The 26,081-nt window shown below is 48.5% G+C and overlaps 2 protein-coding genes and 1 long non-coding RNA gene across 6 annotated transcripts in view; 1 reads left to right on the forward strand and 2 right to left on the reverse strand.

Annotated features, from left to right (window-relative positions):
• Positions 1–1,065: 1,065 nt before the first annotated feature.
• On the reverse strand, positions 1,066–10,486 carry RHBDD2 (rhomboid domain containing 2). Its single transcript, XM_073315100.2, has 4 exons — positions 10,043–10,486; positions 8,067–8,468; positions 7,469–7,619; positions 1,066–5,051 (listed from the first exon to the last, which is right to left on the reverse strand). The coding sequence occupies exons 1-4, from the start codon at positions 10,227–10,229 to the stop codon at positions 4,676–4,678; spliced, it is 1,116 nt and encodes a 371-aa protein (XP_073171201.1). The 5' UTR covers positions 10,230–10,486; the 3' UTR covers positions 1,066–4,675.
• Positions 10,487–12,701: 2,215 nt separating this feature from the next.
• Positions 12,702–17,175, reverse strand: LOC140899491 (uncharacterized). The gene is made up of 3 exons (XR_012155352.1): positions 16,670–17,175; positions 16,315–16,350; positions 12,702–13,466 (listed from the first exon to the last, which is right to left on the reverse strand). It is a non-coding gene; the product is annotated as an uncharacterized LOC140899491 (long non-coding RNA).
• Positions 17,176–22,010: 4,835 nt separating this feature from the next.
• The window catches only part of TAF15 (TATA-box binding protein associated factor 15), a 31,486-nt gene continuing 27,415 nt past the window's right edge, over positions 22,011–26,081 (forward strand). For all 4 annotated transcript variants that reach the window (XM_073315076.2, XM_073315077.2, XM_073315078.2 and 1 more), the window contains exon 1: positions 22,011–22,143. In XM_073315076.2, coding sequence (XP_073171177.1) covers positions 22,134–22,143 — 10 coding nt within the window. In that variant the 5' untranslated portion in view covers positions 22,011–22,133. The remainder of the gene's footprint in view (positions 22,144–26,081) is intronic.

Consider the following 26,081-nt stretch of genomic DNA (forward strand, 5'->3'; position numbering starts at 1 on the left):
TAGGCTCATGATGTACCAAAAGTCAACGGATTCCAACTGGCCCTGAACAGCGTTGTTTATGTCTCTAATTCAGCCTGTAATGCATGTATTGTGTCTATACTGCTGCAGCCAGTGGTCTAGGCATGCCCCAAGCTTACCATTTGCATGTTTTCTGGTGAAGATTCCCTGGGGCAACATTTTACTGCCTGATGATAAAAATGAGGCCAGAAAAATCTGTAAGCGGAATGGTACCAATGTGAAATTCAGCTTCCTTGGGTAACATGCTGCCAGCAGCATTCACATTTACACTGCTGGGTAATGGAGCAGCAGAGGGTATGCGGCACCCGCTTCAACACGACTACAGTCAAAGAAAAATCGATAAAAGCCACTAAGGAAGAACTGAGGAGAGAGAATGGGGAATAAAACTAATGCACTGAACATCAATAAAGGTTAGGGGAGCAGGGGAAAGGAGATGCTTCTGATTTCATTAAGGAGCAGATCAGTGGGTTTAGATGTCTGGCTCGCCTTTGGGTGAAGGAAGAGCGTACACAACCCAGAGGAAATCACTGGACACAGGAATCAATACTTTAAAATACTGTGTACGCCTGTATAAAAACATTTTGCCTTGCTGGAGCAGCTTCCTAGCCCAGATCTCAAAAGGCTTTAGTGCATTTACCCACACACCATGTAGGTGGATAGATATCACTTTACAATCGGGGAAACAGAGGCCCAAGGCAGACAAGCTAATAATAGTTTCAGCTAATGAGGAGAGCCCCCGGAATGCTTATACTTCCTACATCGAGTGTTCCATGAAGCTGAAGCATTGCCCATCATGCAACTTCTGTGCATCCTCACATTCCTTCCCACTTGGATCCTGCATCAATTTCCCAAGGTTCCCTGGTGATGCACACCACACAGGCCCACTCTAAGTATTCTGGTAGAGAGTCACTGTGACTGACTAGTTCTGGCTGTTCACTGATTTAATAAATTGATGGGTTTGGTAGCTAGCAAGGGGGCACGGGATTGCATATGGCTTCAGTCATCAGCCCAGGCTGTGAGCAGAATGAGGAGCAAGGGGAGCAGAAATGCATGAGGGTAAGGCCTTTATTTTTCCAGTGTGTTTGAATCCAAGCATATGCATTAAGAAAACAATGGCCCAACTCATCCCCTCCCCATTCTCCTCTTGTTGGATGGAAACGGTGCAGCAATGGACAGAGATCAGCACTTGGATAAAAGCGAGGTGTCTGTAACTTACTCCAGGTAGGATAACGGTCGCATGGAGGCAGAAGTGATTTCTTCTCCCTCCCTTGAGATGGTTAGTATTACTGTGATTGACAAGCTGAAGGTCTTACCAGGTTCTCCAGTGACAGCAGTAGCCAACATATTTATTTCATCTGGCAAGGAGGGTGTGAACCTTCCTCTCCAGTACAGACCTCGCTTGTACAACTAATCAGCCTTTCACCACTAGCTCGAATGATAGTAACGCACTGTAAAGTGAGCTCCACTTGAAGACTACTTGACATTCCAGCTAATGAAGAAAGCAGCCGCCCACCGGTGGTTCTCATACAAAGCACACAACTCCTGTCTCCAGGGTCTGCACTGGTGGCTTCCAGTTAGTTTCCAGGTGCAATTGAGGGGGCTGACTTTGACCAACAAAGCCCGGCATGATTTATGCACTCAGAAGATGCTTCAGTCTTCATGCTTGATCCTGGGAAGTGAGCTCAGCTGGGCTGCTCTCCAAGTCTGAACAGCTGGAGGGTCCTTGGCTGCAGCACACGTCCCCCGTCCGTCCAACAAAGGCCTGGCTTCTTGACCAGCTTGGTGCAAGGGCTTGATTTACCCTGGCTTTTCACCCAACAGGGAGGGCAGAGTAAGGGAAGTCCCTTTTAGCTGAATTTTTGCAAGCTCGTTATACCTTGGGGATGTCCTTCACTGCTCTCACCGCGATGGACATGGGAGCAACTTTTAGAAGTCAATATTTTAGTGGCTATGCCTTTCCACGAGCATATACCATTAAATCACGTCTGCCAGACCCCGCGTTCAGCAATGATGAGAAGAGTTAACGTTCCCTATTGCCTCTGCAGTACCAGCTTTCACCCGTGGGTGTCTCTCTTCACCAGCTAACAAAACTAGCATGCTGTAGCTAGCCAGCCTTCACCAGGACAGCGGTGGGGCTCCACCAGTGATGAATGTGATCTCCAGACACTATAGAAGACACACTCCGGTTTTTGGTTTTGGCCAGGAAATCAGATGAGGCTACTAAGTTGTTTGCTTTTCAAATTAAACTAAAAGGTTACATTTTACATGGAAAAGTATATAAAGCAGCCAGTACCAATGCTCATCTCTAGGCTACAGCATTTGGAAATATTTCTGGTAGAGCCTATTGGTTTGTAGGCAAAAGGCCTCACACTTGTCAGTGACCAATGGTATGGTAAAAATATAGGCATGTGTTTGACTAACAGTGGTCACTCACCCCTTGATTTTATCCCTATTGCTAGTGTTTCTTCCAGGCTGTTAAAGAAAATCAGAACAAAAACTCTAGAAAAGCATCTTATCGGTCACTAAATACAGTCACAGTAGAAATGTTTCCAGCTCCTAGGGAAGAGGTATGCCATCGCATAAGTCATCTTTTGAAATGTGGTGGCACACAGTGAATTGTAGTGTTCGCGAACGAGATGGTAACCGCAGCCACCTCCAGCAGGAACACACACGGGTTCTGTGACCAGCCACATCTTCTTCAGAGAGCTCCGCCCAGGGACCTCCATCTTCACATGCAACACCCCTGGCTATTCCAACCCTGGCCCGCAAGGTCCTAATTTTGTACCTCAATCTTCTCTCAATGTCTCTGTCTTCTGAAGGTGGTTGCCAGTCAGCTATGATACGAACATTAACACCTGGTAGTGGAGCATCAGCGCAGAGGTACCTTGCCCTTTCAGACACTGACAGGGGACGAAAATGTAGGAGTAGGCGATGGATAAATATTGATGTTAGCGCCTAACCCAGCCCTTCTCGCCTGACCCAAGAATCCAGATGCGGAACAGAACAGAAACCATCATATTCTCCCTGATACACAGTTTTCTTTTACTTTGGTGCCTATAGTAATGTTAGGCACTGAATTATGAGGATAGAAAAGGTGCTGAATGAAGTGAAAACTAAGTACTTCAACACACCATAAAATAAGCAAATTTCACCTCCCTCTAAGAGCCGAAGTTATCCTCATTTTAGAGATGGGGAAGCAAACTGATGAATGGACTTTCCATCCAGGGTAATACAGTGAGAAGTGACAGAGCTGGGACTAGGACACAGATCTTTTCATAGAATCATAGAATCTCAGGGTTGGAAGGGACCTCAGAAGGTCATCTAGTCTAACCCCCTGCTCAAAGCAGAACCAATCCCTAATTTTTGCCCCGGATCCCTAACTGGCCCCCTCAAGGATTGAACTCACAACCCTGGGTTTAGCAGGCCAATGCTCAAACCACTGAGCTATCCCTCCCCCCTGCTCTTTTGAGTCCCAGTACGCTGATCTAACTAGCGGACACCGCCCACAACCCCCTGCTTATGTTAGTTGTCTCCGATACTAATTTTGGCACCAAAGAGAATTCTAAAAGCTCATCAAATGCTGCATAGAAGGGTAACAGCTAAATTCCATTTGATTCAGTCCAGTCCATTTTAAAGGCCCTTCTCAAGCCTTGGACTTTATTAATTAATATACAGTAGCTTAAGTCTACCCTCATACTCCCCAGGAATATCCTAAATCTCTTAAATAAGATTCACCCACCCCTTTTGCAAATATCTAGGACGGTCTCATGAATCAAAGCTGGCATTGTGGCCAGCATGCAAAGTTACTGTGGGTGCCTGCCATAGAGACTATGTGACAGCAACATGATTGGGGAAGGCAGCCCGTGTGGCTGATGCTAATTAGAGACTCTAGCAGATGGAACTGCTGCTATTCTGAGTGGCAGAAAATGCCACCGCATAATTCACTCCACCGTCCCCCGAATCTCAGCTCAGATTCCAAGGCCAGAAAGGACCATTGTGATCATCTTATCTGTCCTCCTCTGTAACACAGGGCACAGAACTTCCAAGGCATAACTATAAAAAACAGATCTCTCTCTTCCCCATCTCCATTTAAACAGTGCTGTTAAATTAAATCGGTGTCAGGTCACCGGAAACCCAGCATGTGGGTCCTGGCTATACTGCAACTGTAAATGAGTCAGGGACCTACCTTAGTCCCTGTAGTCAGGTTAACACCCAACTAGTCCAGTGTTTTGACCATTAGTGCCCATCTACACTACAGTATAATTGAGTCAAGGGACAAGTATGTTGTAACCAGGCCGGTGGCTGTAGCATAGAGAGATGAGGTTGTAGCCACAATGTGTAGTGAGGAATCCACATGAGAATGAGGGACAGACAGGTAGTGGTCACTGCCTTCAGCCAAGATTAAAAAATGTATCAAAATTCAAAAGGAATATAAATAAAAGAAAAAACCTGAGCATTGGAAAAAATGTCTCTAAGCAGACTCTGCAGTGGGACAGAAAACTCAGGGGATGCCGTCGACTGTCTGATTTGACCCTGCACCCTCAGTTAAAATCAAATGAATCCTTTTGAAGCAGTCTCCTTTCTCAGCAGCACTCCACTGAAAGCTGTTCACACAAGGGCCTGCGAGGGGAGGAGGGTCCTGCTCCTCTTTGGATGATCAGTGTATTTGGACTCCTGAAAGTTCAGCTGGCATTTTCGCTGCAGGGGAACCTGATGCATACTGAAACTGGGCCTCCAAGTTCTCCATCCCCATGGGTATCCGAGAATCAGGCAGACATGCACCGTGGGGGGAATGGGGATCAGCTGGTTGGCAGCCGTGTCCAGGTGAGGCACCGAAGTGGCCCTGCACATAGAATTTCCCAAAGGCAGGGTTGGTTGGGTAAGGGGGGGGACCCTGGATGTGCCCTGGTGTGCAGTTGGGCCAGGGTCCTAGGCTCTGGGCACTGGGGTGCTGCAACTGAGCCACAGGAAGGGCTGGAGGTGAAGAGCAATAGTAGCTCTGGGTGGGGTATGAGCCTGGCACTGGATTAATCCTGAAAAGGGGAAAGAAAAATTACAGTGTGCTCACATCTGGCATTTCCAAATATCTACAAGCGCCCGTCGGGCAGACTCCTCTCCGACTCCACTACTCAGAACCGTCATTACAGTCAATCCCCATCACAACAGGCTGAGCTCAGCTGCCACTTCTTTGCAATTAAATAAAAGCAGGGTGGTCAGCCACCCACTAGAGACATTTCCATACCCCTCAGTGGAGAAAATACACGGCCATAGTCTTGTGGAACAAGCACGCATGGAACTCCAGGCAAGGTAAGAATTCTGTATGCATCTCCTGTGCCTCCATTTAAGGTGTGTGTCTTTTAACCATTCACTTGCTGAGTGCTATTTAGCAACATGTCATGAAGGCTTTAGGAGAAGAGAAAAATAGGTAGTTCTGAGCTTGAAGGGCAGTTATTAGTAAAATGAATAATTCGGGAGTGAGGGGATTCAGAAACGGCAACTGCTAACAGGTGGTGTGACTCAGCAGGATGAATCAGACCAGGAGATGCTCTGCCCAACAGGTAATAAAGGAATGATCCTTCTGGGTATTTGGCAGTTGTGGTCTTTGTGACTCCCCATTCTCCAGGGCGAGTACTGATCAACCCGGGAGAATGAGGAGTCACAAAGACCACAACTGCCAAATACCCAGAAGGATTGTTCCTTTAATGACCTCGACATCAGTTCTTGCATTCATGGGCCACAAAACATTATGCAAAAGCATACAACGCTGTAGAAATCTATTCTGTCTGGTTGTGAACTTTATATTTGATCTTGAATCTTAGCAGACAGGTGGAACAACAGATGGCAAAAAACCTAACGGTTGCTTTGGTTTTTTACAGGGGGATAAACTTAAGTTGCAGAAATAAGAATAGGATTTGTGTTTGGTAAATAAAGTTACATTCAAGCATAGCTCAGTTAATCTGGAAAGTCCTAGAAACACCTTCCCCCACAGACATTTATTGATAGCTAACGTTTGTATAACATCTTGCATCCAAAGGAGTCTGTATTTCATCTCGCCCAAGACACGGAGCCTTCAGAAGCACAGCACTGGCTTTCATCAACAAAGACATCATTATTGTAATAGTACAGTAGCTTCATGGCTCCAGTAGAAGTCCTGGCCCCATTGAGCTAGGCACAGTACAAAAGCACAGCAGAAGTCAGTCCCTGCCCCAAAGAGCTTAAAGGCACCGGGTCAGTATAACCCCCCGAGGTACAAACTTCCTCCAGCTCCCCAGCTTTCCTTGGGCTCGTCTATATGGAGAGGTAGTGCATGATAAGCTGGGGTGTAATCTACAGTGCTGTAACCCACCATGCGCTATCTATCCACATGGACCCTGCTACCAGGCACTAGAATCATAGAATATCAGGGTTGGAAGGGACCTCAGGAGGTCATCTCGTCCAAGCCCCTGCTCAAAGCAGGACCAAGCCCCAATTTTTGCCCCAGATCCCTAACTGGCCCCCTCAAGGATTGAACTCACAACCCTGGGTTGAGCAGGCCAGTGCTCAAACCACGGAGCTCTCCCCCCGCCCCACAAAGTTCCATCCTGCTGTAGATCAAAGCCCACTATGGAACTTTTAGCACATGGCAGGTGCACAGCAGACTACAGCACTGTAGATCTACACCCCAGCTTCCCACCTATCAACTTTTCATAGAAACAAGCCCTTTGTCTCCCTTGAAAGCATTGTCATGGCATGTTCCAGTTTAGCGAAGGAGATCTAGTGACACTGCCCGAGGTATTATTGTTACAGGCATGGTTTTATACCTCAGATGTCCCCCTTTGGTCATAAGAGAACAGCTGTAATCATGGGGAAATACTTCTCTGTTAGAGAACTCACTACAGTTATTCAGATACATAGAAGTTTAACCCTACTAAAAAAATCCTGCTCTGTTCACTGAGATTGGAATGTTGGTAGTAAAGGTGCTTTAGAATGGGATAAATTTCTAAATGTATCAGAAGACAAGTGAGCACTCACAGCTACAGGACATAATGGGACTTGGAAGGCCCTGAACTCTATTTCTGCAGAGAAATCTTCCCTCTACACTGGAAATGTGCTCTGTAATGAAGACAACGACAAATTAATAATGGATACCGTGTTCTTATATCAAGCCTTTCATCAGAGGACTCTCAAAGTGCTGTATAAGTCCAGTATCCCAACATTCCTATGAGGTAAAGTGAGGCTCAGTGATTTGCCAAAGGTCACCAGTGAACAAAAGCCATATGTCCTGTGTAAAGTTTTAATCATTAGATCCCAGTCCCTCCTCTAACACGGGAGACAATACTGTGGAAATCATGATATAGCTTTGCAAGGTCATTTCACACCAGCGCTTGTTGTCAGACCACACTCCCTACACATCACAGCTGCAGCCTTTCTTTGGGATTATCGGGAGTGTTATTGGAGTTCATGTACTTACTTCCTACTCTGGGAGACTCTTCTCTCTGCTAAAGACCCTGGAATATACTTCAGCCCTGGTATTCTCTTCAGCAGGCTGAAAGGGAACTTCTGATCCAGCCTAGATACCACCGACTCTGGGAGATCCAAACAGAAGCAGTAGCCAAGACCATCTGAGTTTAGCAGCGTGTTAAGGAAGACTGTGGAAGGTGCAAAATGGAATTAACTTTCTACATACAACCACTCTAAATACACCACCTTTTTACCACCAAATCAAGGCTTCTCTCAAGGCGGAATGTCTGGAAAAAATTTCCCCTCAGTTTTCAGACCCAATGAGCACCGTGACTCTCCTGAACGCATTCCTTACGTACACAAAAGCCTCACTGACTGCAATGGAAGTGAGGGGTGTAAAATAAATGCAGGATCAGGCCCCTCTGAGCAACAATAAACCTAAGAGTCACTAAGCAGTCTACAGAAAGCCATGAACCCGCACAACAAAAAGTCAGCGAGCCTAAGCAATCAGAATTTAGCATTTTTTCCTACTCCTTCCCCAGCACAAGTCAGGCTCCACACATGCTCTTTTCACTGGTTAAACAGGTTATCACACCTGAAAAGGATACAGACTTTCCCAACTATGAGGCCACATATGTTACTCAGGAGTGAGGAGTGGGGAATAAACCATGCCACGCAGAGCATTAACCAGGGCACCAGCACCATAGGAACATTAACCCCAAAGAGTGGTGCCCTTCTCATGCGTGAACGTGTGGTGGACACTGCCAACATGGCAAAAGCAACTGGTGTAAATCCTTTGGCATCTTCCACCTCTGACACCCCAGAGACGACAGCCTCAAATAAGAGATACAACAGGGCCGAAGAAATGGCAAAAGCAAAGGTGACGAAGCAATGCTTCACTGTGCCTACGTTCTTCTCAAAGCTGCCAGCAAAGTACCAGATGATAACGCCACTGCATACCAGGGATATCAGATCTTCATAGACAAAGATATAGGTCACCAGTCTGTGAACTGAGCAGACAGTCCTTTTAGAGAGGTACAGACAGCAGTGAGTTTGCTTTAGGCCATTTACTATGTTAAGTTTGATCAGAAGAGGAGAAAATAAAATAGGAAACCACAGGACTTTTTTGTTTGTTTTTTAATTCTATCAGGCTGGAGAAGAATCTTCCACAGAATGGGGTGGAAAACAAACAGCTTGGGGCATTTAAATCTAGCCTGGACAATGCGCCAACTGCAGTCAGGATTAGTGCTGTGCTAGCCCCGGGGACATTTTCTTTCTGCTGCTTGGCCCAGCACCAGCATTTGGGAAAGTGTAATAGTCTGGAAATATCTGAATTGGTCTTGCCAAAAATTTTTTAGCCCTGTCAGAATAAGAGGCGCACCAGACCTTAAAATTACATCAATCTAATTGTGGTCTTATTTCTTTCACTTAAACTGTAACACATTAGTAGCTGATATTTCTTCTTTGGACCGTCAGAAGGATGCTGACAGGTTTGTAAGATATCATACCTTAGAAGTGCCACAGGACCCTCAGACTATCAGTTCTTTCTTCAGCACTGGGCTGCGACTGAACATAGTAAATCACAGACCTCAGACCCATACAATTTTCAATCTGTGGGCAGGATTTGGTGCCCCAACAAGTCCTCCTCCCACTCTAACTTCTGAGATTCTTATAATATGTAAAATGAAAGAGAATATTGTCTGATACAACTGGTTAGGACCAAAGAGAAGGTAAGAAGAGTACATTACAGATGAAGTTAACCAGAGCAGAAACACAAAAATCATTCAGTACTGGAGGGTGGACAACATGGGGATTAAGGGCATGAACAAAAGGGTATATGGGGAAAGTGAAGAATGGAAGGGCAGATTCTTTAAGCTCCTGAGATCTTAACCTCACCCCCCTACCAGAACATTCTGGAACTCAGGAACTCTCCCTTCACCCCACATCACACAATTACCAGCTTCTAAGGTGTTAACATTGCAACCTAGAAGGACAGGTCCCCAAATGAGGAGAGTTCTCCACTGAGGCTATGGTGTTCCAGCGTGAGAAAGGACCTCGGGGAGAGGTGTGTGACAGAGAAGTGGGTACCGAAACAGTGTAGGGCAGGAAATATCAATAGTATTATGCAACTGTCCAGCAGCTTTGGGTGGACAGATCCATCTCTTGGCGATGAGGAGGCCCCAGGATGTGGAGGCCCCTTTGAAGAAGGGGGGTGTGTGCAGAGGGGCATGCCTGGAAAAGTACCCCAGGGCTGGTGGATTTCTACAGCTGGTGAGAAGGGAGGTGGACCCCAGGATGCAGAAGGAGGTTTCCAGCAGATAGGACGTGGAGGGGGGAGTGTCCCATGGTGGCGGGTGTACTGGAGGAAGGATCTCCTGGGGCATGATCCCGAGGTAGGGGGGCCCCAAGCCAGGAGAGAGGCCCGCAGGGGGTGAGGGGGCCCCAGGATGCGGGGGGGGGCATGGGAGGGGAGGATGCACGAGGGGTGGGGAGTCCTGGGCGACCGGTGGCCGATGGGGGGGGGCAGCTCCCGAGCGGCCGTCCCGGGCGGACCCCATGGAGGCGGGAGGTCTCCTGGCCTCACCTTCCCCATCGCGCACCGGCCCGGGCCGCAGCGAGCCAGCGGAGGGGGGAGGCGGCTCGGTGGCCCCAGCCCAGCGCAGCAGGCCGGGCCCGGACACCAGCAGGGACAGCAGCCCGGTGAGGAAGGCGGCGGTGGGGAAGCACGGCCAGGCCCCCGCCCAGCGGCTCTTCCCCGGCCGGGCCAGCATCCTCCCCTTCGGCTCGGGGCCAGCGTCCGGCCGCGGCCCGGCTTCTTCCGGGTTCGGGCCCCCTTCCGCTTCCGCCGCTGCCGCTTCCGCTTCCGGGGGAGGCGGGCGGGGTCGTGCGGTTGCCGTAGCAACGGGGCGCGAGGCCCGCCCCAGGCCTCGCCCGCTCCCGCAGCGCCCTGGGCAGGGAGCCGCGCGGGGCCTAGGCCCCGGCCCAGGCCTCTCGCTCTGGCCTGCGGTGCCAGTGACGTCTCCCCCCCCCCCCCCCCACGGCCTGCGCCACGCCCAGGCGGGTCAAAGCCAGGCCCCAGGCGCTGGAGGCGGGGTGCCGGCCCCGGCCCCGCGCCGCCGGGGGACCCCCAGAGCCACCCTGCGGGGCGTTGGGCCGCCGGCGGAGACTCGGGCGCCACCCCGTCGGTCCCGTCTTGGCCCCGCTCCCAGGGCGCCTGGCAGGGAGTCAGTGCAGGGGGGAGCCTGGCGTTGGCTGTTATTGGACAAGAGCGAAAGCGCATTTCCTGGGCCGGCGCACGCCAAGAGTTTCCCTTAGCAAGAGACTGTGTAGAAACGGCCTCGCCGGCCTCCCCTGGGCGCCGCTCTTCGTCCTCCCCAACCCCCCTCTCGCGGCTGTTCCCCCTCTCGGCTCGCCTCTTCCTCACCCGTCCCCCACCCCTAAATCTGGACCCTCCTCTCTACCTTAGGTGGCCCCCCAGAACTGTCGAGTCCCAACCCCGAACAGTCCTTCGGACGAAGAAAAGGGGGACTTGTGGCACCTTAGAGACTAACCAATTTATTTGAGCATGAGCTTTCGTGAGCTACAGCTCACTTCATCGGATGCATGCCGTGGAAACTGCAGCAGACTTTATATATACACAGAGAATATGAACCAATACCTCCTCCCACCCCACTGTCCTGCTGGTAATAGCTTATCTAAAGTGATCATCAGGTGGGCCATTTCCAGCACAAATCCAGGTTTTCTCACCCTCCACCCCCCCCGCCCCCCAAACTCACTCTCCTGCTGGTGATAGCCCATCCAAAGTGACAACTCTTTACACAATGTGCATGATAATAAAGTTGGGCCATTTCCTGCACAAATCCAGGTTCTCTCACCCCCTCACCCCCCTCCCAAAAACCACACACACAAACTCACTCTCCTGCTGGTAATAGCTCATCCAAAGTGACCATTCTCCCTACAATGTGCATAAAGTGGGCCATTTCCAGCACAAATCCAGGTTTTCTCACAACCCCCCCACCCCCATACACACACAAACTCACTCTCCTGCTGGTAATAGCTCTCCAAGTTTAAATCCAAGTTAAGCCTCACCGCGCCCCTGCGAGACAGGCTGGTGCCATTATCCCTCTTGTACAGAGGGGGAACTGGGACACAAAGAGACTAAGGGCTGGAAATGTGAAGGTCTTCGGCTACCTAAAGAAATAAAAAGGCGTTGCTGAGAGAGGGGAGTGGGGGAGTATGGTGGGGGAGGAGGGTGTTGAGGATGGGAACCGAGAAGGTTATAGGGTCTTGTTGGGGACACTGGGCATGGCGACTAGGTAATTCGAGGGGATGGAAGGCCACGAGTGTCGATGAAGCCCCCTCACACTTGGCCCAAGTATCCTTGTCCCCCCCCGCCTCCGCCTCGAGGCACTCGCAGCAGTTATGCTGAGGATCTGCAACAATATGTTGCAGAGTCAGACTGCCTGAAACTAAACAAGGCCAAACAGGGCAGATATGGAAGAACAATGCTGAATAAAGCAGCTTTATGTATAGTTTAACAAATGATACAAAAAACAAGGGAACTAGCTGGTAACTGGATTGGCTGGCTATGTGGATACTTAGGGCTGCTTGCCATTGAATAAGTATGCTGAAGAAAGCATGTATAAAAACCTGTGTAACTTCTTGCTCTGGGTACAGGATTTGAGATTGTAATCTTCCTGTACCTTTTTGAAGCTTCAAATAAACTTTTCTGCTTCTCCACCCCGTTGTGATTATTGGGTGAAGCACACCGGGTAGCAAACCTCCTCCCTCCCCCCACCACTGTTGCTCGCCTCTGGCACTGGGTGCCGGCAACATTCTGATCCCAAACCCAGCAAAGTCAATGGCTTTTCTATAGGGAAGTGAAGGGAGTTTGAAAATCATCACTCCTGTTGGGCCTTATGGGCCTAGGCGCTTTTGAGAATCACACCAGGTGCCTATCTGCATCTGCAAGCACCTACATACCTTTACAAATCTGGCCCTAAATGACTTGCCCAGGGTCACACAGGAAGTCTACGGCAGAGCAGGAATTGCCACCGGGTCTCCCAGGCTAACATGCTAACCACTGGACCATCCTCCATGTCTTCCTTACTAATTCCCATTCAAGATCCCTCTGCTTCCCCCTCTCACTATGGGGCTGATCTAAAGTCCATTGACTTCACTGAGTTTGGGATCAGACCCTATAACCATCTCGCTTCCCATCCTCAACAATCCTCTTCCCCCACTCTAAACCCCCCACTCCCCTCTTTCAGGCACTCCCCTTCATTTTCCTAGTGTTGGAACAATGCTCTGGAAACGTAAAGGGCTATAAGACTGCTAAGCATCATTATTATTCCTTCCTCCATCTCTCTGCTGCTCTCCCACCACCAGACCCATCAGAGAGCAGTGTCCCCTTGTTGCTGAGGCCTCCAGCATTTCAAATCACTCACAAAAAAATACGTTTAGGCGACAGTATAAATGGTGTGATTTGCAGCACAAGAGGCAGCTGCACCCCGAAGCATTAGGAATAAGCCCCTTCCCCCACTTCCTGACTCCTACCAGTTCAGTGTCCCTGCAAAATGCACTGGGCGATCGTTCTGGTCACAAGAGATGACTATATATTTCCAGGCGCTCTTTTCCGCCATGTACTCGCAGTCATTAGGGTATTCCCCAGAGAGTCTGCAATTAGTGACCCTGAATTTATGAATACTTTTTTTATACTCCTGGCCCTTTATGACATGCACTTTCCCCATGGTGCATGTGGCATCGATAACCTCCTCGCGAGCATGAATGAACGTGTTGAGTTTTTTACAGCCATCTCTAGTCATTGCGATCCGCTTGTTTCTCATTTCACTGTTACATCTGTTGTGGTCTATGGTGTCCAGTAGGGTCAAATGTTTCCGTCTGAAGGCCAGGGGGTTCTGAGCGCGAGAGATGCTGATGACAGACGTAGCAATGAATAACAGACATATCAGAGACATTCCCTTCAAAGCCATGTTGCTTAGCTGGACCTAGGTTAAAAACAAAGACACAAAGGGATGGAGACCCAAGGAAGGACTCCATAGATTTATAGATTTTAAGGCCAGACGAGGCTGTCTTTCATCTAGTCTGACCTCCTGCATTGCAGAGGCCATACAATTTCACCCAGTGATTTTTGCATCAAACATTTAACTTGTCGTTAAACTAAGAGCTTATCTTTTGGAAATCTGATCTTGATGTAAAGATCTTAAGTGATACAGAATCTACCACATCCTTTGATAACTTGCCCCAAAGGTTAATTACCCTCCGTTAAAAATGTCCACCTTTGACTTCCCACTAGCCTTAAAATGTCTCGCTGCTGCTACACCAGTGCAGCTTCACTGGCAACAGCAGGGGCAGTAGACAAGGCCGTGGCAGCCACAGGCAAGTTGACCATGGCGTTATTGAGTACTGCTGTCGGCAAAGTTCGATGATAGAGTGGCAAAATCCCCAGCACCTTGTTCACACTCAGGCTCCCATCCATCACTGCTACCTGAAATAGTAGGAAATTCCTTGGATAAAAAGCCGAGTATTGTCCTAGCTGCAGAATATTATTTGCTGAGCACCAGTGCTTGGTGCTGTACATAGGAGACAGTCTATGCTCCACGTGGCTTACAGTCTGAGACTGGCATTGCTAATACAGTATTGCTGGCCATGTTAGTGCCTAAATAGAGAGACATAATACAGAGCAAACACAGCAATGGGGGCCGGGGATTCCTAACTCATGGGGACTAGTATCTGTTAGATATTTTTCTGGCTATGTCTTTCTAAGCAGCTCAGCTTTCCAAACTGCTACAACCAGACATAACTAGAACGTCTCATAGGGGGGTTATCCATAACTCTACTGTTTTTATGTCCCCATAGTTTTTTTTTTTCTGCTGTATGACAACTTTGTTTTGCAACTGCAAATGTTTGTATAATAAACGTGTATTTAAAGGCTCTCTGCCTGATGTCTAAAGGTGTACACGTCAGATTGCTTCCTGCAGGTGTATTATATCATCATCATCATTGCAAATCTCAAAGGGACACGGCCTGCTGGCAAATCGAGCACCACCCAGATTGATCTCTGGCAAGGTGCTCTGATTGCATATTCAGTTTGTTTATGTCCATCACTGGCAATCTTCTCCCACCACCAGGGCTGGGCTAAGTGTTAATTGCAGAACTGCCTGTGTCCTAAGCAGGGGAGCATTTATTAGTAGGGCTTCTGATTTTCAGACTTAACCGATAAACACCCCCATGCTAGATATACTGTATATGAAATCAGTGTTTATCCAATAAACACCAGAAATGGTTACTCAATGTGTGTTGACTTCACTCCTTTCCCCACCATGCAGTTTGTTTATACAGGTGAAGTCTCTGCTCCCTGGCTTGTATCTAATGGCTTGTCTACACAGAGCAGTAATGTGGACTACAGGGGTGTGATTTCCAAAGTGCACTGACATGTTGTGTATTAATTGGTCCATTTAGACTCTGCTGGTGCATACTAAAGGTTCCCTAGTGTACTTTAACCTTGTGCTATTTGAAACACTACTACGCATATATCCAAAAAGAAAGCCCTTAACTAAAATGCAGCCACCTCCAGCCTGAAGCATGGTAGCTACTTCACAGTGCACAACTCTATACAATGTACACAAGTCAAACCGCAGGGAGCAATTTAGGCCTCCATCCTGCAAAGGCTTAGGTCTGTCCTTAGCTGTTATGCACTCTGATGTGTTCCATCAACATCAGTGAGATTATTCACAGCATACAAAGTTAAGCACATGCATTTATCTTTGGAGCCTTAGGTTGGCAGTTTGGGATTATCTGAGCTGGAACTTGGCCATGGACACCCCTGTTCTTGTGACAAGTGAAACAGGATCTATGAAACGAGCACATATCCAGGACCTCTGTGTTGTATGAAAGTTAAAAGGATAATTGCTCTCACATTTAAATGGAATTTAGCTGAAAGAAATACAGTATATAACTTCCCAGGATACAATGTTTAGCAGGAAAAGGTAGAAATGGTTTGAACTATTTTAGACTTTTAGAGCCTGGCGGGAGATGAGCGGAGCATGGGGAACAGATTTTCAGAAGTTTCAAATTACTTTCTTCGTCTTCGTCTTCTTCTTCAAAATTAGCTTTAAAATAAAGCAATTTTAGCTTTGGCACCAAGGGGCCAGACAGCATCAATGACTCAGGCCTCCTGAGTCTGTTCTATTTGCTAGAAGCACCTGGGGTTGTTTAAAGGGCAAAGACATGTAACTGACTGTGCGCCTGTATCCGAATTAGAACTCTTTTGCCCCGGTAACAGTGCAGGATTCTCTGACGGGTGCAGGGATTCTGAGTGGTGCTGGAGAGAGCTGTCTGAGAACTCCATAAGCTGCTGATTTTGATCTCTATCATCCTGCTGCTGGCTGCCGAGTGCTGTGTAAAATCTGGTCCTTACTTAGGTGCCTAAATGGGAGTTGAGCAGTTTGGAAAATCTGGCCCAATCCCAAGAGCATGTCACATGGAGAACTTCCAACGGACATGGACAATTCTTTGGGTAGAGTGCTTTGGTCCCAGCTTTACATAGTAAGGCTGGGAGCACAGAAGAAAATGCAGTTCACTGAGGGGAGAGAAAGTTGTCCAGACAGAGAGACAACACAAACCTCACTTTAATTAAATATTCTAGTCACTGCTTGTTCTACAGAAATGCTTTCACTTCCTTCTGGGCTGCGGCCATAGGATCTGCCTCCTGCTATGCCTCGAAGGAAAGAAACAACCCAACTTGTTTACCAGTCTCCTCAATCAGATCTGCTGCAATCAGAAAACTCTTTTCTTTCTCCATTTAAAAAACAGACAGAAACTCAAGTTACTTACAAGTTACGTTGTTCTTCTCCAGCTGTTGAGGGTGATCTGAAATAACAAACACATTAAGGTTTAAAAGAAAATTGTACAAACGGCTTATTTTTCCTCCAACTCATTATTTTTGAACTTGCTTTTATTTTGCTCTAGTCTTACATAGTCTTAAACTAAATCTTTGAAGTATTTTGAAGAGATCTAATCCTTAAGTTAATATATTCATAGTGATTTAAAAGAAATCAGAAACCCTTATTCCCAGTGGAGTGGGGTTTGCACTCTGAATCAATATTGTCCTAACCTTTAATTTATTAAAGATACAGATTGGGTACAGACTAAACTTCTTTGCTCAGTTTTTCTTTTAAAGTTCTCTTACCAGCTTTGAAATGGGACTTGAAATGGATTGACAGGCTTTTGTCTGTAGCGTCACACAAGCTTCTGCATCCTCTGCTGAAATGCTGTTTTGTAACTTCTGTGAGCAAAGTGAGTCAGTTAATTGGCACAGATATTCCTGTGCCCTCCGCTACAGAAGTATACTAAAAGGACTATATTTTCTCTTTCTCCAGCCGTGGAAGAACGCTACTCTTCCAAAGCTTTCATGAATCAGATCCTTGGTCCTTTTTATAGTTCACCCATTTAAAGTGCACTTTGGGAGGGACAGGAAGGGAATATAAAGTTAAAACTACGGTTAGAGGGATTTCCCTCAACCCTCCAACTTCCCTGGTTCTTGTCACGCAGACAGCAAGCAGCAAAAGACCAGAAGTCCAAAGTGCAGACAATGAGATCTTTATTGGGGTTAGTTTCCAAGCAAGCATGCTCTGAAGCCCTTCACACCAGTTGGGCTTATGTCTATATGCTGATAGAGTCTGTTCCCCAGTGTCGCCCTTCCCAGCTCTAATACTGCAGAGCATTTACCCCGCCCATATCCCCCTTCCCAGCTCTGACGCCACAGAGCCTTGCCTGTGTCCCTGTTCCCATTCCTGTTCCTCCGCCCCCTTAGCAAACATGATTCCAATTTCCCTTCCCTCCCACTTCCTGTTTGACCCCAGTTTATATAGTAATATTCTCAGCTATAACTTAACCAATCATTTTACTGAAATCTATCTAACCAGTCCTAACATATTGTAACATAATTCTCTAACCAATTATATCCCACTACCCTAATTAACTTACACCTAGCGAAATTAATTATACATTAGACAGAAATAATTAGAGAACCAGACAGATTAACAATAGAAAAATGGGGGCCATAAAGATAAAATATACAGAAATGAGGGTTTCACAACCACAACCATTGATAAGTGATTTCTTGCCAGACATAGGGTGACCAGATAGCAACTGTGAAAAAACAGGACAGAGGGTGGGGGTAATAGGTGCCTATATAAGAAAAAGTCCCCAAAAAACTGGACTGTCCCTTTAAAAACGGGACATCTGGTCACCCTCGCCAGACAGGATGCTATCAAACGAAGTTTTCTTTAACCATCTTTATCTGGTGGTGAAGGGCACTATCAGGACAGGATTGTATTCCTAAGAGCCCAATACCACCTTATTTCAATGTGACTGGTTTGGGATGTAACCGTGCCCCTGCTGCTTAGCCAAAGGCCTTAGCCTAAGAACAAGGCCCCAGACTCTCCTAGTGAGAGAAGGCCCTTACACAGGCAGACTGCGATTTTGATTCTTTGTTTTATAGCGCTGTAACTAGCTAAGTGATAAAAATACACCTAAGTTCTTAAAGTATAGGCCTTTACAGGCAGGCCTGAATATCTGTATTCTAACATCTACAAAGATCAATCTAGGACCAAGAATCCAGATCCAATTTATAATATACAAATAGAGCAATGGCCACATTTTGACCCAGCCTTAATTGGACTTTCATTTCTTTGCCCACAAGTTTGCAAGTGCAAACTACTCAAAGAGAAGTTATCAATGGTTCGCTGTCAAACTGGGGGGATGTATCTAATGGGGTCATGCAGGGATCTGTCCTGAGGCCGGTACTATTCAATATTTTCATTAATGACTTGGATAATGGAGTGGAGGGTATGCTTATAAAATTTGCAGGTGACACCAAGCTGGGAGGGGTTGCAAGCACTTTGGAGGACAGTGTTAGAATTCAAACCAACCTTGACAAATTGGAGAATTGGTCTGAAATAAAGAAGATGCAATTCAATAAAGACAAGTGCAAAATACTGTACGTTGCGGGGAAAAAGCGAATGCACAACTACAAAATGGGGAATAACTGGCTAGACGTAGTACTGCTGAAAAGGACCTGGGGCTGGATCACAAATGGAACAAGAGTCAACAGTGTGATGCAGTTGTAAAAAAGGCTAATATCATTCCCGGGTGTATTAATAGGAGTGTCATTTAAGACCTGGGAAGTAACTGTCCCACTCTACTCAACACTGATGTGGCCTCAGCTGGAGGACTGTATCCACTTCTGGATGTCGCTTTAAGAAAAGATGTGAACAAATTGGAGAGTCCAGAGGAGAACAACAAAAATGAAAAAAGGTTTTGAAAACCTGACCTATGAGGAATGGTTTTAAAAACTGGCCATGTTTAGTTTTGAGAAAAGAAGACTGGGGGGACCTAAAAACAGTCTGCAAATACATTAGGGGCATGTTAAGAGGATGGTGATCAATTATTCTCCATGTCCACTGGAGGTCGGAGAAGAGGTAATGGGTTTAATCTGCAGCAAGGGAGATTTAGGTTAGATTTGGTGGGGGGCGGGGGGGAGGGTTGGAAATTAACCATAAGGGTAGCTAGGCTCTGGAAGAGGCTTCCTATGGGGGGTGTGGAATCCGAGTTATTGGAGGATTCTAAGAACAGGTTGGACAAACACCTGTCAAGGATGGTCTAGGACCCTGCCCCAGTGCAAAGGGCTGAACTAGATGAGCTCTCAAGGCCCCTTCCAGCCCTGCATTGCTGTGATTCTAAACATCACTAGCTGAGGCTCCTGGGCAGTCCCAGGGGGAGCCTGGAGGTCCCAAAGGCCTGGATTGCCACAGGATGGTGCTACACTCCATGCACGCCCATACCTGCAGGTTAGTGCAGTCAGCTACCCCTTCCCCAGGATAGAGTCTTAAGCCTGGTCTACACCACAAAGCTGGGTCGACATTTGCTGCGTTAAGTCGAGTTAATAATGTATGTGTCTACACTTCCGAGTCGCTTCCGCCGACCTACAGGGCTTGTAGAGTTGACTTCTGTACTCCACCTCTGCGTGAGGCGTAGTGCTTCAGTTGACATCCATACATTGACATGGGGATAGTGTAGACACTGTGCTGTGTAATTCGAATCAAGTGGCCTCCAGGAGGTGTCCCACAGTGCTCCACTGTGACCACTCTGGAGACCACTTTCAACTCCACTGCACTTCAGCCAGGTACACAGGAAACAGCCGACCCCCTGTTAACGCCCCGGGAACTTTTGAACTTTCATGTCCTGTTTGATCAGTGTGGAGAGCTCAACAGCACAGCTGACCATGGATGCTCAAGGCCACAAACATCTCCAGCATGGAGCACCCAGGAGGTGGTGGATCTTATTGCTGCGTGGGGAGAAGAGTCTATGCAGGCAGAGTTCCGATCCTGCAGAAAAAACACGAACATTTATGCCAAAATCGCGCAGGGCATGGGGGAGAAGGGCTACACCAGGGACACACAGCAGTGCCGCGTGACAATAAAGAAGCTTTCGGCAAGCGTACCAGAAGACTGAACAGTTGCTCTGGTTCTGAGCCACAGATATGTGGCTTCTATGAGGAGCTGCATGCGATTCTAGGTGGCAACCCCGCCACTATGCTCCGTGTATACCTCCCAGGGGCCCCAGGCGACCTCGGGCAACAAGGAGGAGGACATTGTTGGTGAGGAACAGCAGGAGGAGGAGGAGAATGCGTGTCAGGCAAGCAGAGGATCCATTTTCCCCAACATCCAAGAACTTTTTTTTAACTCTGGAGCCCATCCCCTCACAGGAGCAATTGTCGGCGGAGTGTGATGCCGGGGATACATGCTCTCATTTTTATTAACTCTTCTGGCATCATTGCGGCGCGCAGCATTGCAGCATAAGGACCAGATCTGTACCCAGACGCTTGCAGCATCTGCTCCCTTTCCGCATCTGTTACCCTCAGGAGAGTGATACTGCATACGGTCACCTAGGGGAAATGAGGGGAGGTTTTAAATGCTAGTCCGTAAACCGCAATCAATTCAATAAGTAATCCACCCGTTTGCTGAATTATGGGTCACACAACCACACTTTCCTGAGCGTGCCCTGGTCGTGGTTGGAAGGGATCACCCCATATTGCAGCCAGCATTTTAAAAAACCAGGGGCGACACTTCCTGTTCGTCTCCCTTCAATCCCAACCAGGTGCTGCTTCTGTAACAATCAAACTATTTGCGGGGCTTTACGCCGGTGCCTGTCCTCAAGCACCATCCCGGTTTCTATGGGAAAGGGGGCTGTGCTGAGGTTGGAACCATTGATCCCAAGGATGTCTTAACAAAAGCCGCTGCACAGGATCTCCCGTCCCTGCCTCGTGGCCTCACTTACCATGGTTGCAGCAACAAACTGACTCTTGCAGTAGCCAGGGGTTCTGCTTACGTTGTGGCTTGCAGGGAAATGCACTGAGCATGGGCAGTGGGTATCATAGGCAAGGGGAGGCTGTGCCGCCCCAAACAGCCTACTGTGGCCCTGCCCCCAGGCCAGCGTGCCTCCTGCGGGGACTCGGGGCCGTTGGTGCTGGGCCGCGTTGCCTGCCTGGTGTTCCGGGGCTGGCCACCCGAGCACCAGGACTGGGGGCCACCCGGAGCCCCGGGGCTGGTGGCGCAGTGACCGTGGTGCCTGGCCACCTGAGCACCAGGGCTGGGGGCGTAACGACTGTGCCGCCCAGCTGCCTGAGCCCCAGGGCTGGGGACCACCTAGGGCTGGGGGGGGGCGCGGCGAGGGGGATCAGGGATGGGGCAGGGGTGTGGGAGGGGCTCAGCGGTGCTGGCTCTGGGCGGCGCTTACCTCAAGCAGGTCCCTTGGCATGTCCCTCCTCTGGCTCCCACGCGGAGGTGTGGCGAGGCGGCCGTGCGCGCTGCCCCCGCAGCTCCCACTGGCTGCAGTTCCCGGCCAATGGGAGCTGCAGAACTGGGACGTATAGGAGCTGGAGGGGAGACATGCCATTGCTTCCGGGAGCTGCACGGAACCAGGGCAGGCAGGGAGCCTGCCTTAGCCCCGCTGCGCCACCAACCAGACTTTCAACGGTCAGCGGTGCCGATCAGCAGGACTGGCCAGGGTCTCTTTTGGACCGGGCGTTTCGGTCAAAAACCAGACACCTGGCAACCCTAGACGTAGGAAACAAGGGGTGCGAAAAAGGCTTGGTTTGTTTGCCGTTTATTTCAGGGAGGGAGGGAGGGCGGTGGGTGCATCCTGGCAGACTAATGCCATGTTCCATTTCCACCTGTGCAAACGTTTTGGTCTCATGGGGCATTGCAAGCCCAACCCAACCTGGCACTTGGCTCCGGGCACTGTGGGCTACCTAGGGAGGATGCACTCTGCCGACGCAACGAGCACAATGGGGACGTGCAAAATCGACTTGCTTCCATCGGAGGCTCGATGTCGACTTAACTAAAATCGACCTAATGCTGTAGCGTGGAGTGGTAGAATCCGCGCCCCCCTCCTTTGCACAGTGGTAGAGTTCCACCAACCCTCGCCCCCTCCGAACGGCAACTACTTGGTACGTTCCCCATCCCCCCCCCCCAGTGCAGCCGGGTGGTAGGCGCTGCGCTCGCGGATTGGCAGCGCGGGCCCGCAGTCGGCGCGAGGGTTGTTCGGGCCTCGGCCTCCTTCCCTCTCGCGCCCCGGCAGCGGCGGCCGGGATGGCTTCCGGTAAGCGCCTCGCTCCGCGGGGGCGGGCCTGGCCGCCGCCAGGTTGGACTCGCCGCTCCCCCCCGCCCCCGGGGCCTCATCTTCCCCTCTGGGAAGCCTTGGGGCAGCCCCGCCCCTCCGTGGGGGCCGCGTTGGGGGCAGCCCTACCCCCCTGCGTCCTCCCCGTTGGGGGCAGCCCTACCCCCCTGCGTCGGGGAGGGGGGTTTGCCTCTCCCCTGGGGGCAGCCCCGCCCCCACCCCCCTGCGTCCTCCCCTCTGGGGGCAGCGTTGGGGGCAGGCCCCCCTGCGTCCTCCCCGTTGGGGGCAGCCCTACCCCCCTGCGTCGGGGAGAGGGGTTTGCCTCTCCCCTGGAGGCAGCGTTGGGGGCAGCCCCGCCCCCACCCCCCTGCGTCGTCCCCTCTGGGGGCAGCGTTGGGGGCAGCCCCGACCCCTCCTCCTGCGCCTCTCCCCTGGGGGCAGTGTTGGGGGCAGCCCTACCCCCCTGCGTCGGGGAGGGGGGGTTGCCTCTCTTCTCTCTAGGGAGTGTGGACATGGGGCGGCTCCCTGACTCATGGGGGCTCCTGTCTCCCATTCAGTGGGTGGGTGCCCCCGTGGTGGTGAGCAGGGGCCCCCTTATGTGCCCTCGCTGGACTAGGGCCCTGGGCACCCTTTGGGGGGTGATAGCGCAGCCCTGGAAGGTATATGTCCCCGTCAGTGGCCGTGAGGGTGTCCCTGGGGGTTGTATGGTTCCTGGCACCCACTGGAACAGGGTGGAAATGGCTCCTGCTTCTAGCTCTGATTGCGGCTGGGTGACCCTGGCATCTCGCTTTCCGTAGGTCTGCGGGCCTGCAGCCACCACATAGCCCAAGGGTCTGTTGCCTTTTCCTCGCCCCCAGCAGAAAGTTGAGAGAGGGGCCTTTACACCCTACATGGCGTGATATACAAAGAGCACCTGCCTCCACGTGGTGAGGCTCTTTGTAGATGGGGTGGGGAGTAGAGGCTGTGCTGTCACAGCATTAACTGGCCCATAGTCTCCATGGGGCTTCCTTGAGAACACACCAGTCCCTTTGCATCTGTCAGCGCGCAAATGTCTTTGACTTCTGGTACTGATCTCTTGGGAAAGTGTCCTGTCGTCACAGGATCCATGGTACCTAGAATGGATTGTAGATGGAGGGTTGTGGGGGTGGGGAGACAATGTGAAAATAACATTGCTGTTTCTGCTTGTTTATAAAAATCAACCCTATTTTAAGCTCTGCAGCAATAGCAGCTGAGGGAGAAGATAGAAGTCCTGTTGCAGGTGCTTCCGAGGGTCAGCCTTACTTTGTCAGGGTTGAGCTGTTACAGTGCTGTCTCAGGCTGTGACATTTTGGATGACAGAATGGCTAAGAAAGGCATGAGATGTTCAGTGTCTTGTGGAAAGGCACAGAGGACAGTCTTTCACCATAAAGAAAAGATTTCAAAAGCGGCCTAAAAATTGAGAATGAGATTGGTCTCAGGAGATTTGGCAGCAAAATTGTAGCAGTTTTCTTCTCACACCCCAAAAGGTTTAGCAGCTTGGAATTTAAGAATAGGCTTTTCCATTTTTTCCTGCGTTACTCAAACTCACGATTCTTCATATAAAAAGATAAAATTTAGAGGCAGAGATGTCTCATGCTAATAATTCAAGTAACTTGAATTCAAGGAAAACTGCTGAGGAAGCTGCTTTATTGATAGGCACTGCCTGTGTCCCAGCCAAAGCCCCTGGGGACTTCTTACAGGTTTTTTAAAAATAGCATATACAGTAACTCCCAAAATAACCATCTAAACTCTCCAAAAATACTCAAAAATATTAGTACCTATTAAGCCTATCAAAGTAAACCACATAACTGATTAGTCTACAAATTTCATAAGTTTATGGAGGATAGGTCCATCAGTGGTTATTAGCCCAGACAGTCAGGGACACAATCCTGTGCTCCAGGTGTCCCTAAAGCCTCTGACTGCCAGAAGCTGCGACTGGATCAGAGGAGATGGACCATTCAAACTTTCTCTGTTCTGTTCATTCCCTCTGAAGCCTCTGACACCAGCCACTATCAGAGAGAGGATACGGGGCTAGATGGACCATTGGTCTGACCCAGTATATCTATTTCTATTCAGTGTAAAAAAGGACACTCAAAACATTAGAAAAAGTATACAAAAATACTTTTCTTTTTTTTAAAAATGTATTCTCTTATCTTACATACTCCTTGTTCAGTTACCCTCAGTCTTTTTGGAAAAGTCCCACTTTTGCAGAAGCTCACAAGTGAAAAATTAGGAGGATAAAAGACAAGTTAATAACTTAAAGCTGGCTACGTTCTTAACTGATATGGTACTCTTTGGTTCAGTGCTTCAGTTCATTTTGAAACTGATATCTCATGAAAGCTGTTAGACATTCAGGTTAAAAATTTATTAAAAATACCCTTACCTGTTTAATATTAACCTCTATTAAATCATTAAAACTAAAAAATTTTAAAATTGAATTAATCTTCACCTTTATGGTGATTGTTTCCCTTTTGCATTTGTCAGCTTGGACAAGAAAAGAAACATGCGAATTTCACTCTGTTTTAGGTCACAGTTTCAGAGAGGTAGTCATGTTAGTCTGTATCAGCAAAAACAACAAGGAGTCCTTGTGGCACCTTAGAGACTAACAAATTTATTTGGGCATAAGCTTTCATGGGCTATAACCCACTTCATCAGATGCATGGAGTGGAAAATACAGTAGGCAGGTATAAATATGCAGCATGTGAAAAGATGGGAGTTGCCTTACCAAGTGGGGGGGTCAGTGCTAATGAGGCCAATTCAATTAGGGTGGATGTGGCCCATTCACAACAGTTGACAAGAAGGTGTGAGTATCAACAGAGGGAAAAGTATTTTTTGTAGTGACCCAGCCACTCCCAGTCTTTATTCAGGCCTAATTCGATAGTGTCAAAACTTGACAAAGTTAATAGTGGACTGTGAAAGTAGGCCTGGCTGTGTAGGGCGATATAAATAGTTGTTGTTGTTTTTTTAATATACACAGAAACCATAGTTATGTTCTAATTTTTCATCTCTGGAGACTTAAATTTGGGTTGGATTGCAGGTGAATTGAGGAAGTACTTAAAAAAAGTAATTACACAAATTATTAGAATTTTGGTTGTGACTGGTAGTGTAGTTTCTAAAGGGACCAAAGTTGGCATGGCAATGGGTAAGTGACTACTGGAACATATGTAGATGACTTGTAAAGTTCAGTCTCTAACTCCGTGGTGGGCAGCCTATGGGCTGCATGCGGCCCATCAAGGTAATCTGATTGCGGGTGGCAAGACATTTTGCTGACGTTGACCGCGCGCAGGCACAGCCCACCGCAGCTCCCGATGACCGTAGTCACCATTGACCACCACTGCTCTAACAGATACCATTTCACCAGGTCTATGAAGAGTTTTTGACATTTACACATTGTAAATGGTATCAGCCATTAAAATGTAAAAAGCCAAGGAAATCCACCTTTATCTTTATTTGAGCTCATGCTCAAATAAATTGGTTAGTCTCTAAGGTGCCACAAGTACTCCTTTTCTTTTTGCCACCTTTATCCGTAACTGTTGTAGAGGAACATGATAGGCCTAATCTATCAGGGAAAGGCAATTCACACTTCAGAATATTAAATCCCTGATACCTAGGCAATGGGCATGCTCACCCTAATGTTGCTCTCTGATAGCTTTTAAAGTCTAGATTCGTAGACCTGATGTGGTAATAGTATATTCTGGGGAGCTTCAGGTGCAGATTTTGCTGCTCAGGATCCTTACTAAGATGTCTTACAAAGTACAGGTTTAACTTGATCTTAATTACTGTGGTTCTGAGAAATTTTTTTCCCTCAAAAGCCACATTCTTTTAATGTACTTGTGTTGTCTGAATCTGTTTGCCTGCTATCAGAAAGATTCCATCATTTGTAAGTAGAGTAGTAAAGTCTT

This window comes from Lepidochelys kempii, chromosome 17, assembly GCF_965140285.1.
Source record: "Lepidochelys kempii isolate rLepKem1 chromosome 17, rLepKem1.hap1, whole genome shotgun sequence".
Classification (NCBI taxonomy): domain Eukaryota; kingdom Metazoa; phylum Chordata; order Testudines; family Cheloniidae; genus Lepidochelys; species Lepidochelys kempii.

What these genes read in the sequence shown, in the direction of transcription:
- RHBDD2 (XM_073315100.2), bottom strand. Translation starts at nt 10,229, where the DNA reads ATGCTGGCCCGGCCGGGGAAGAGCCGCTGGGCGGGGGCCTGGCCGTGC. An exon ending in CCTCATAGTTGGGAAAGTCT is followed by an intron (nt 7,620 to 8,066) that starts GTATCCTTTTCA and finishes TGCTAAACTCAG; the next exon opens with ATGGTCTTGGCTACTGCTTC. An exon ending in AGAGTCTCCCAGAGTAGGAA is followed by an intron (nt 5,052 to 7,468) that starts GTAAGTACATGA and finishes TCCCCTTTTCAG; the next exon opens with GATTAATCCAGTGCCAGGCT.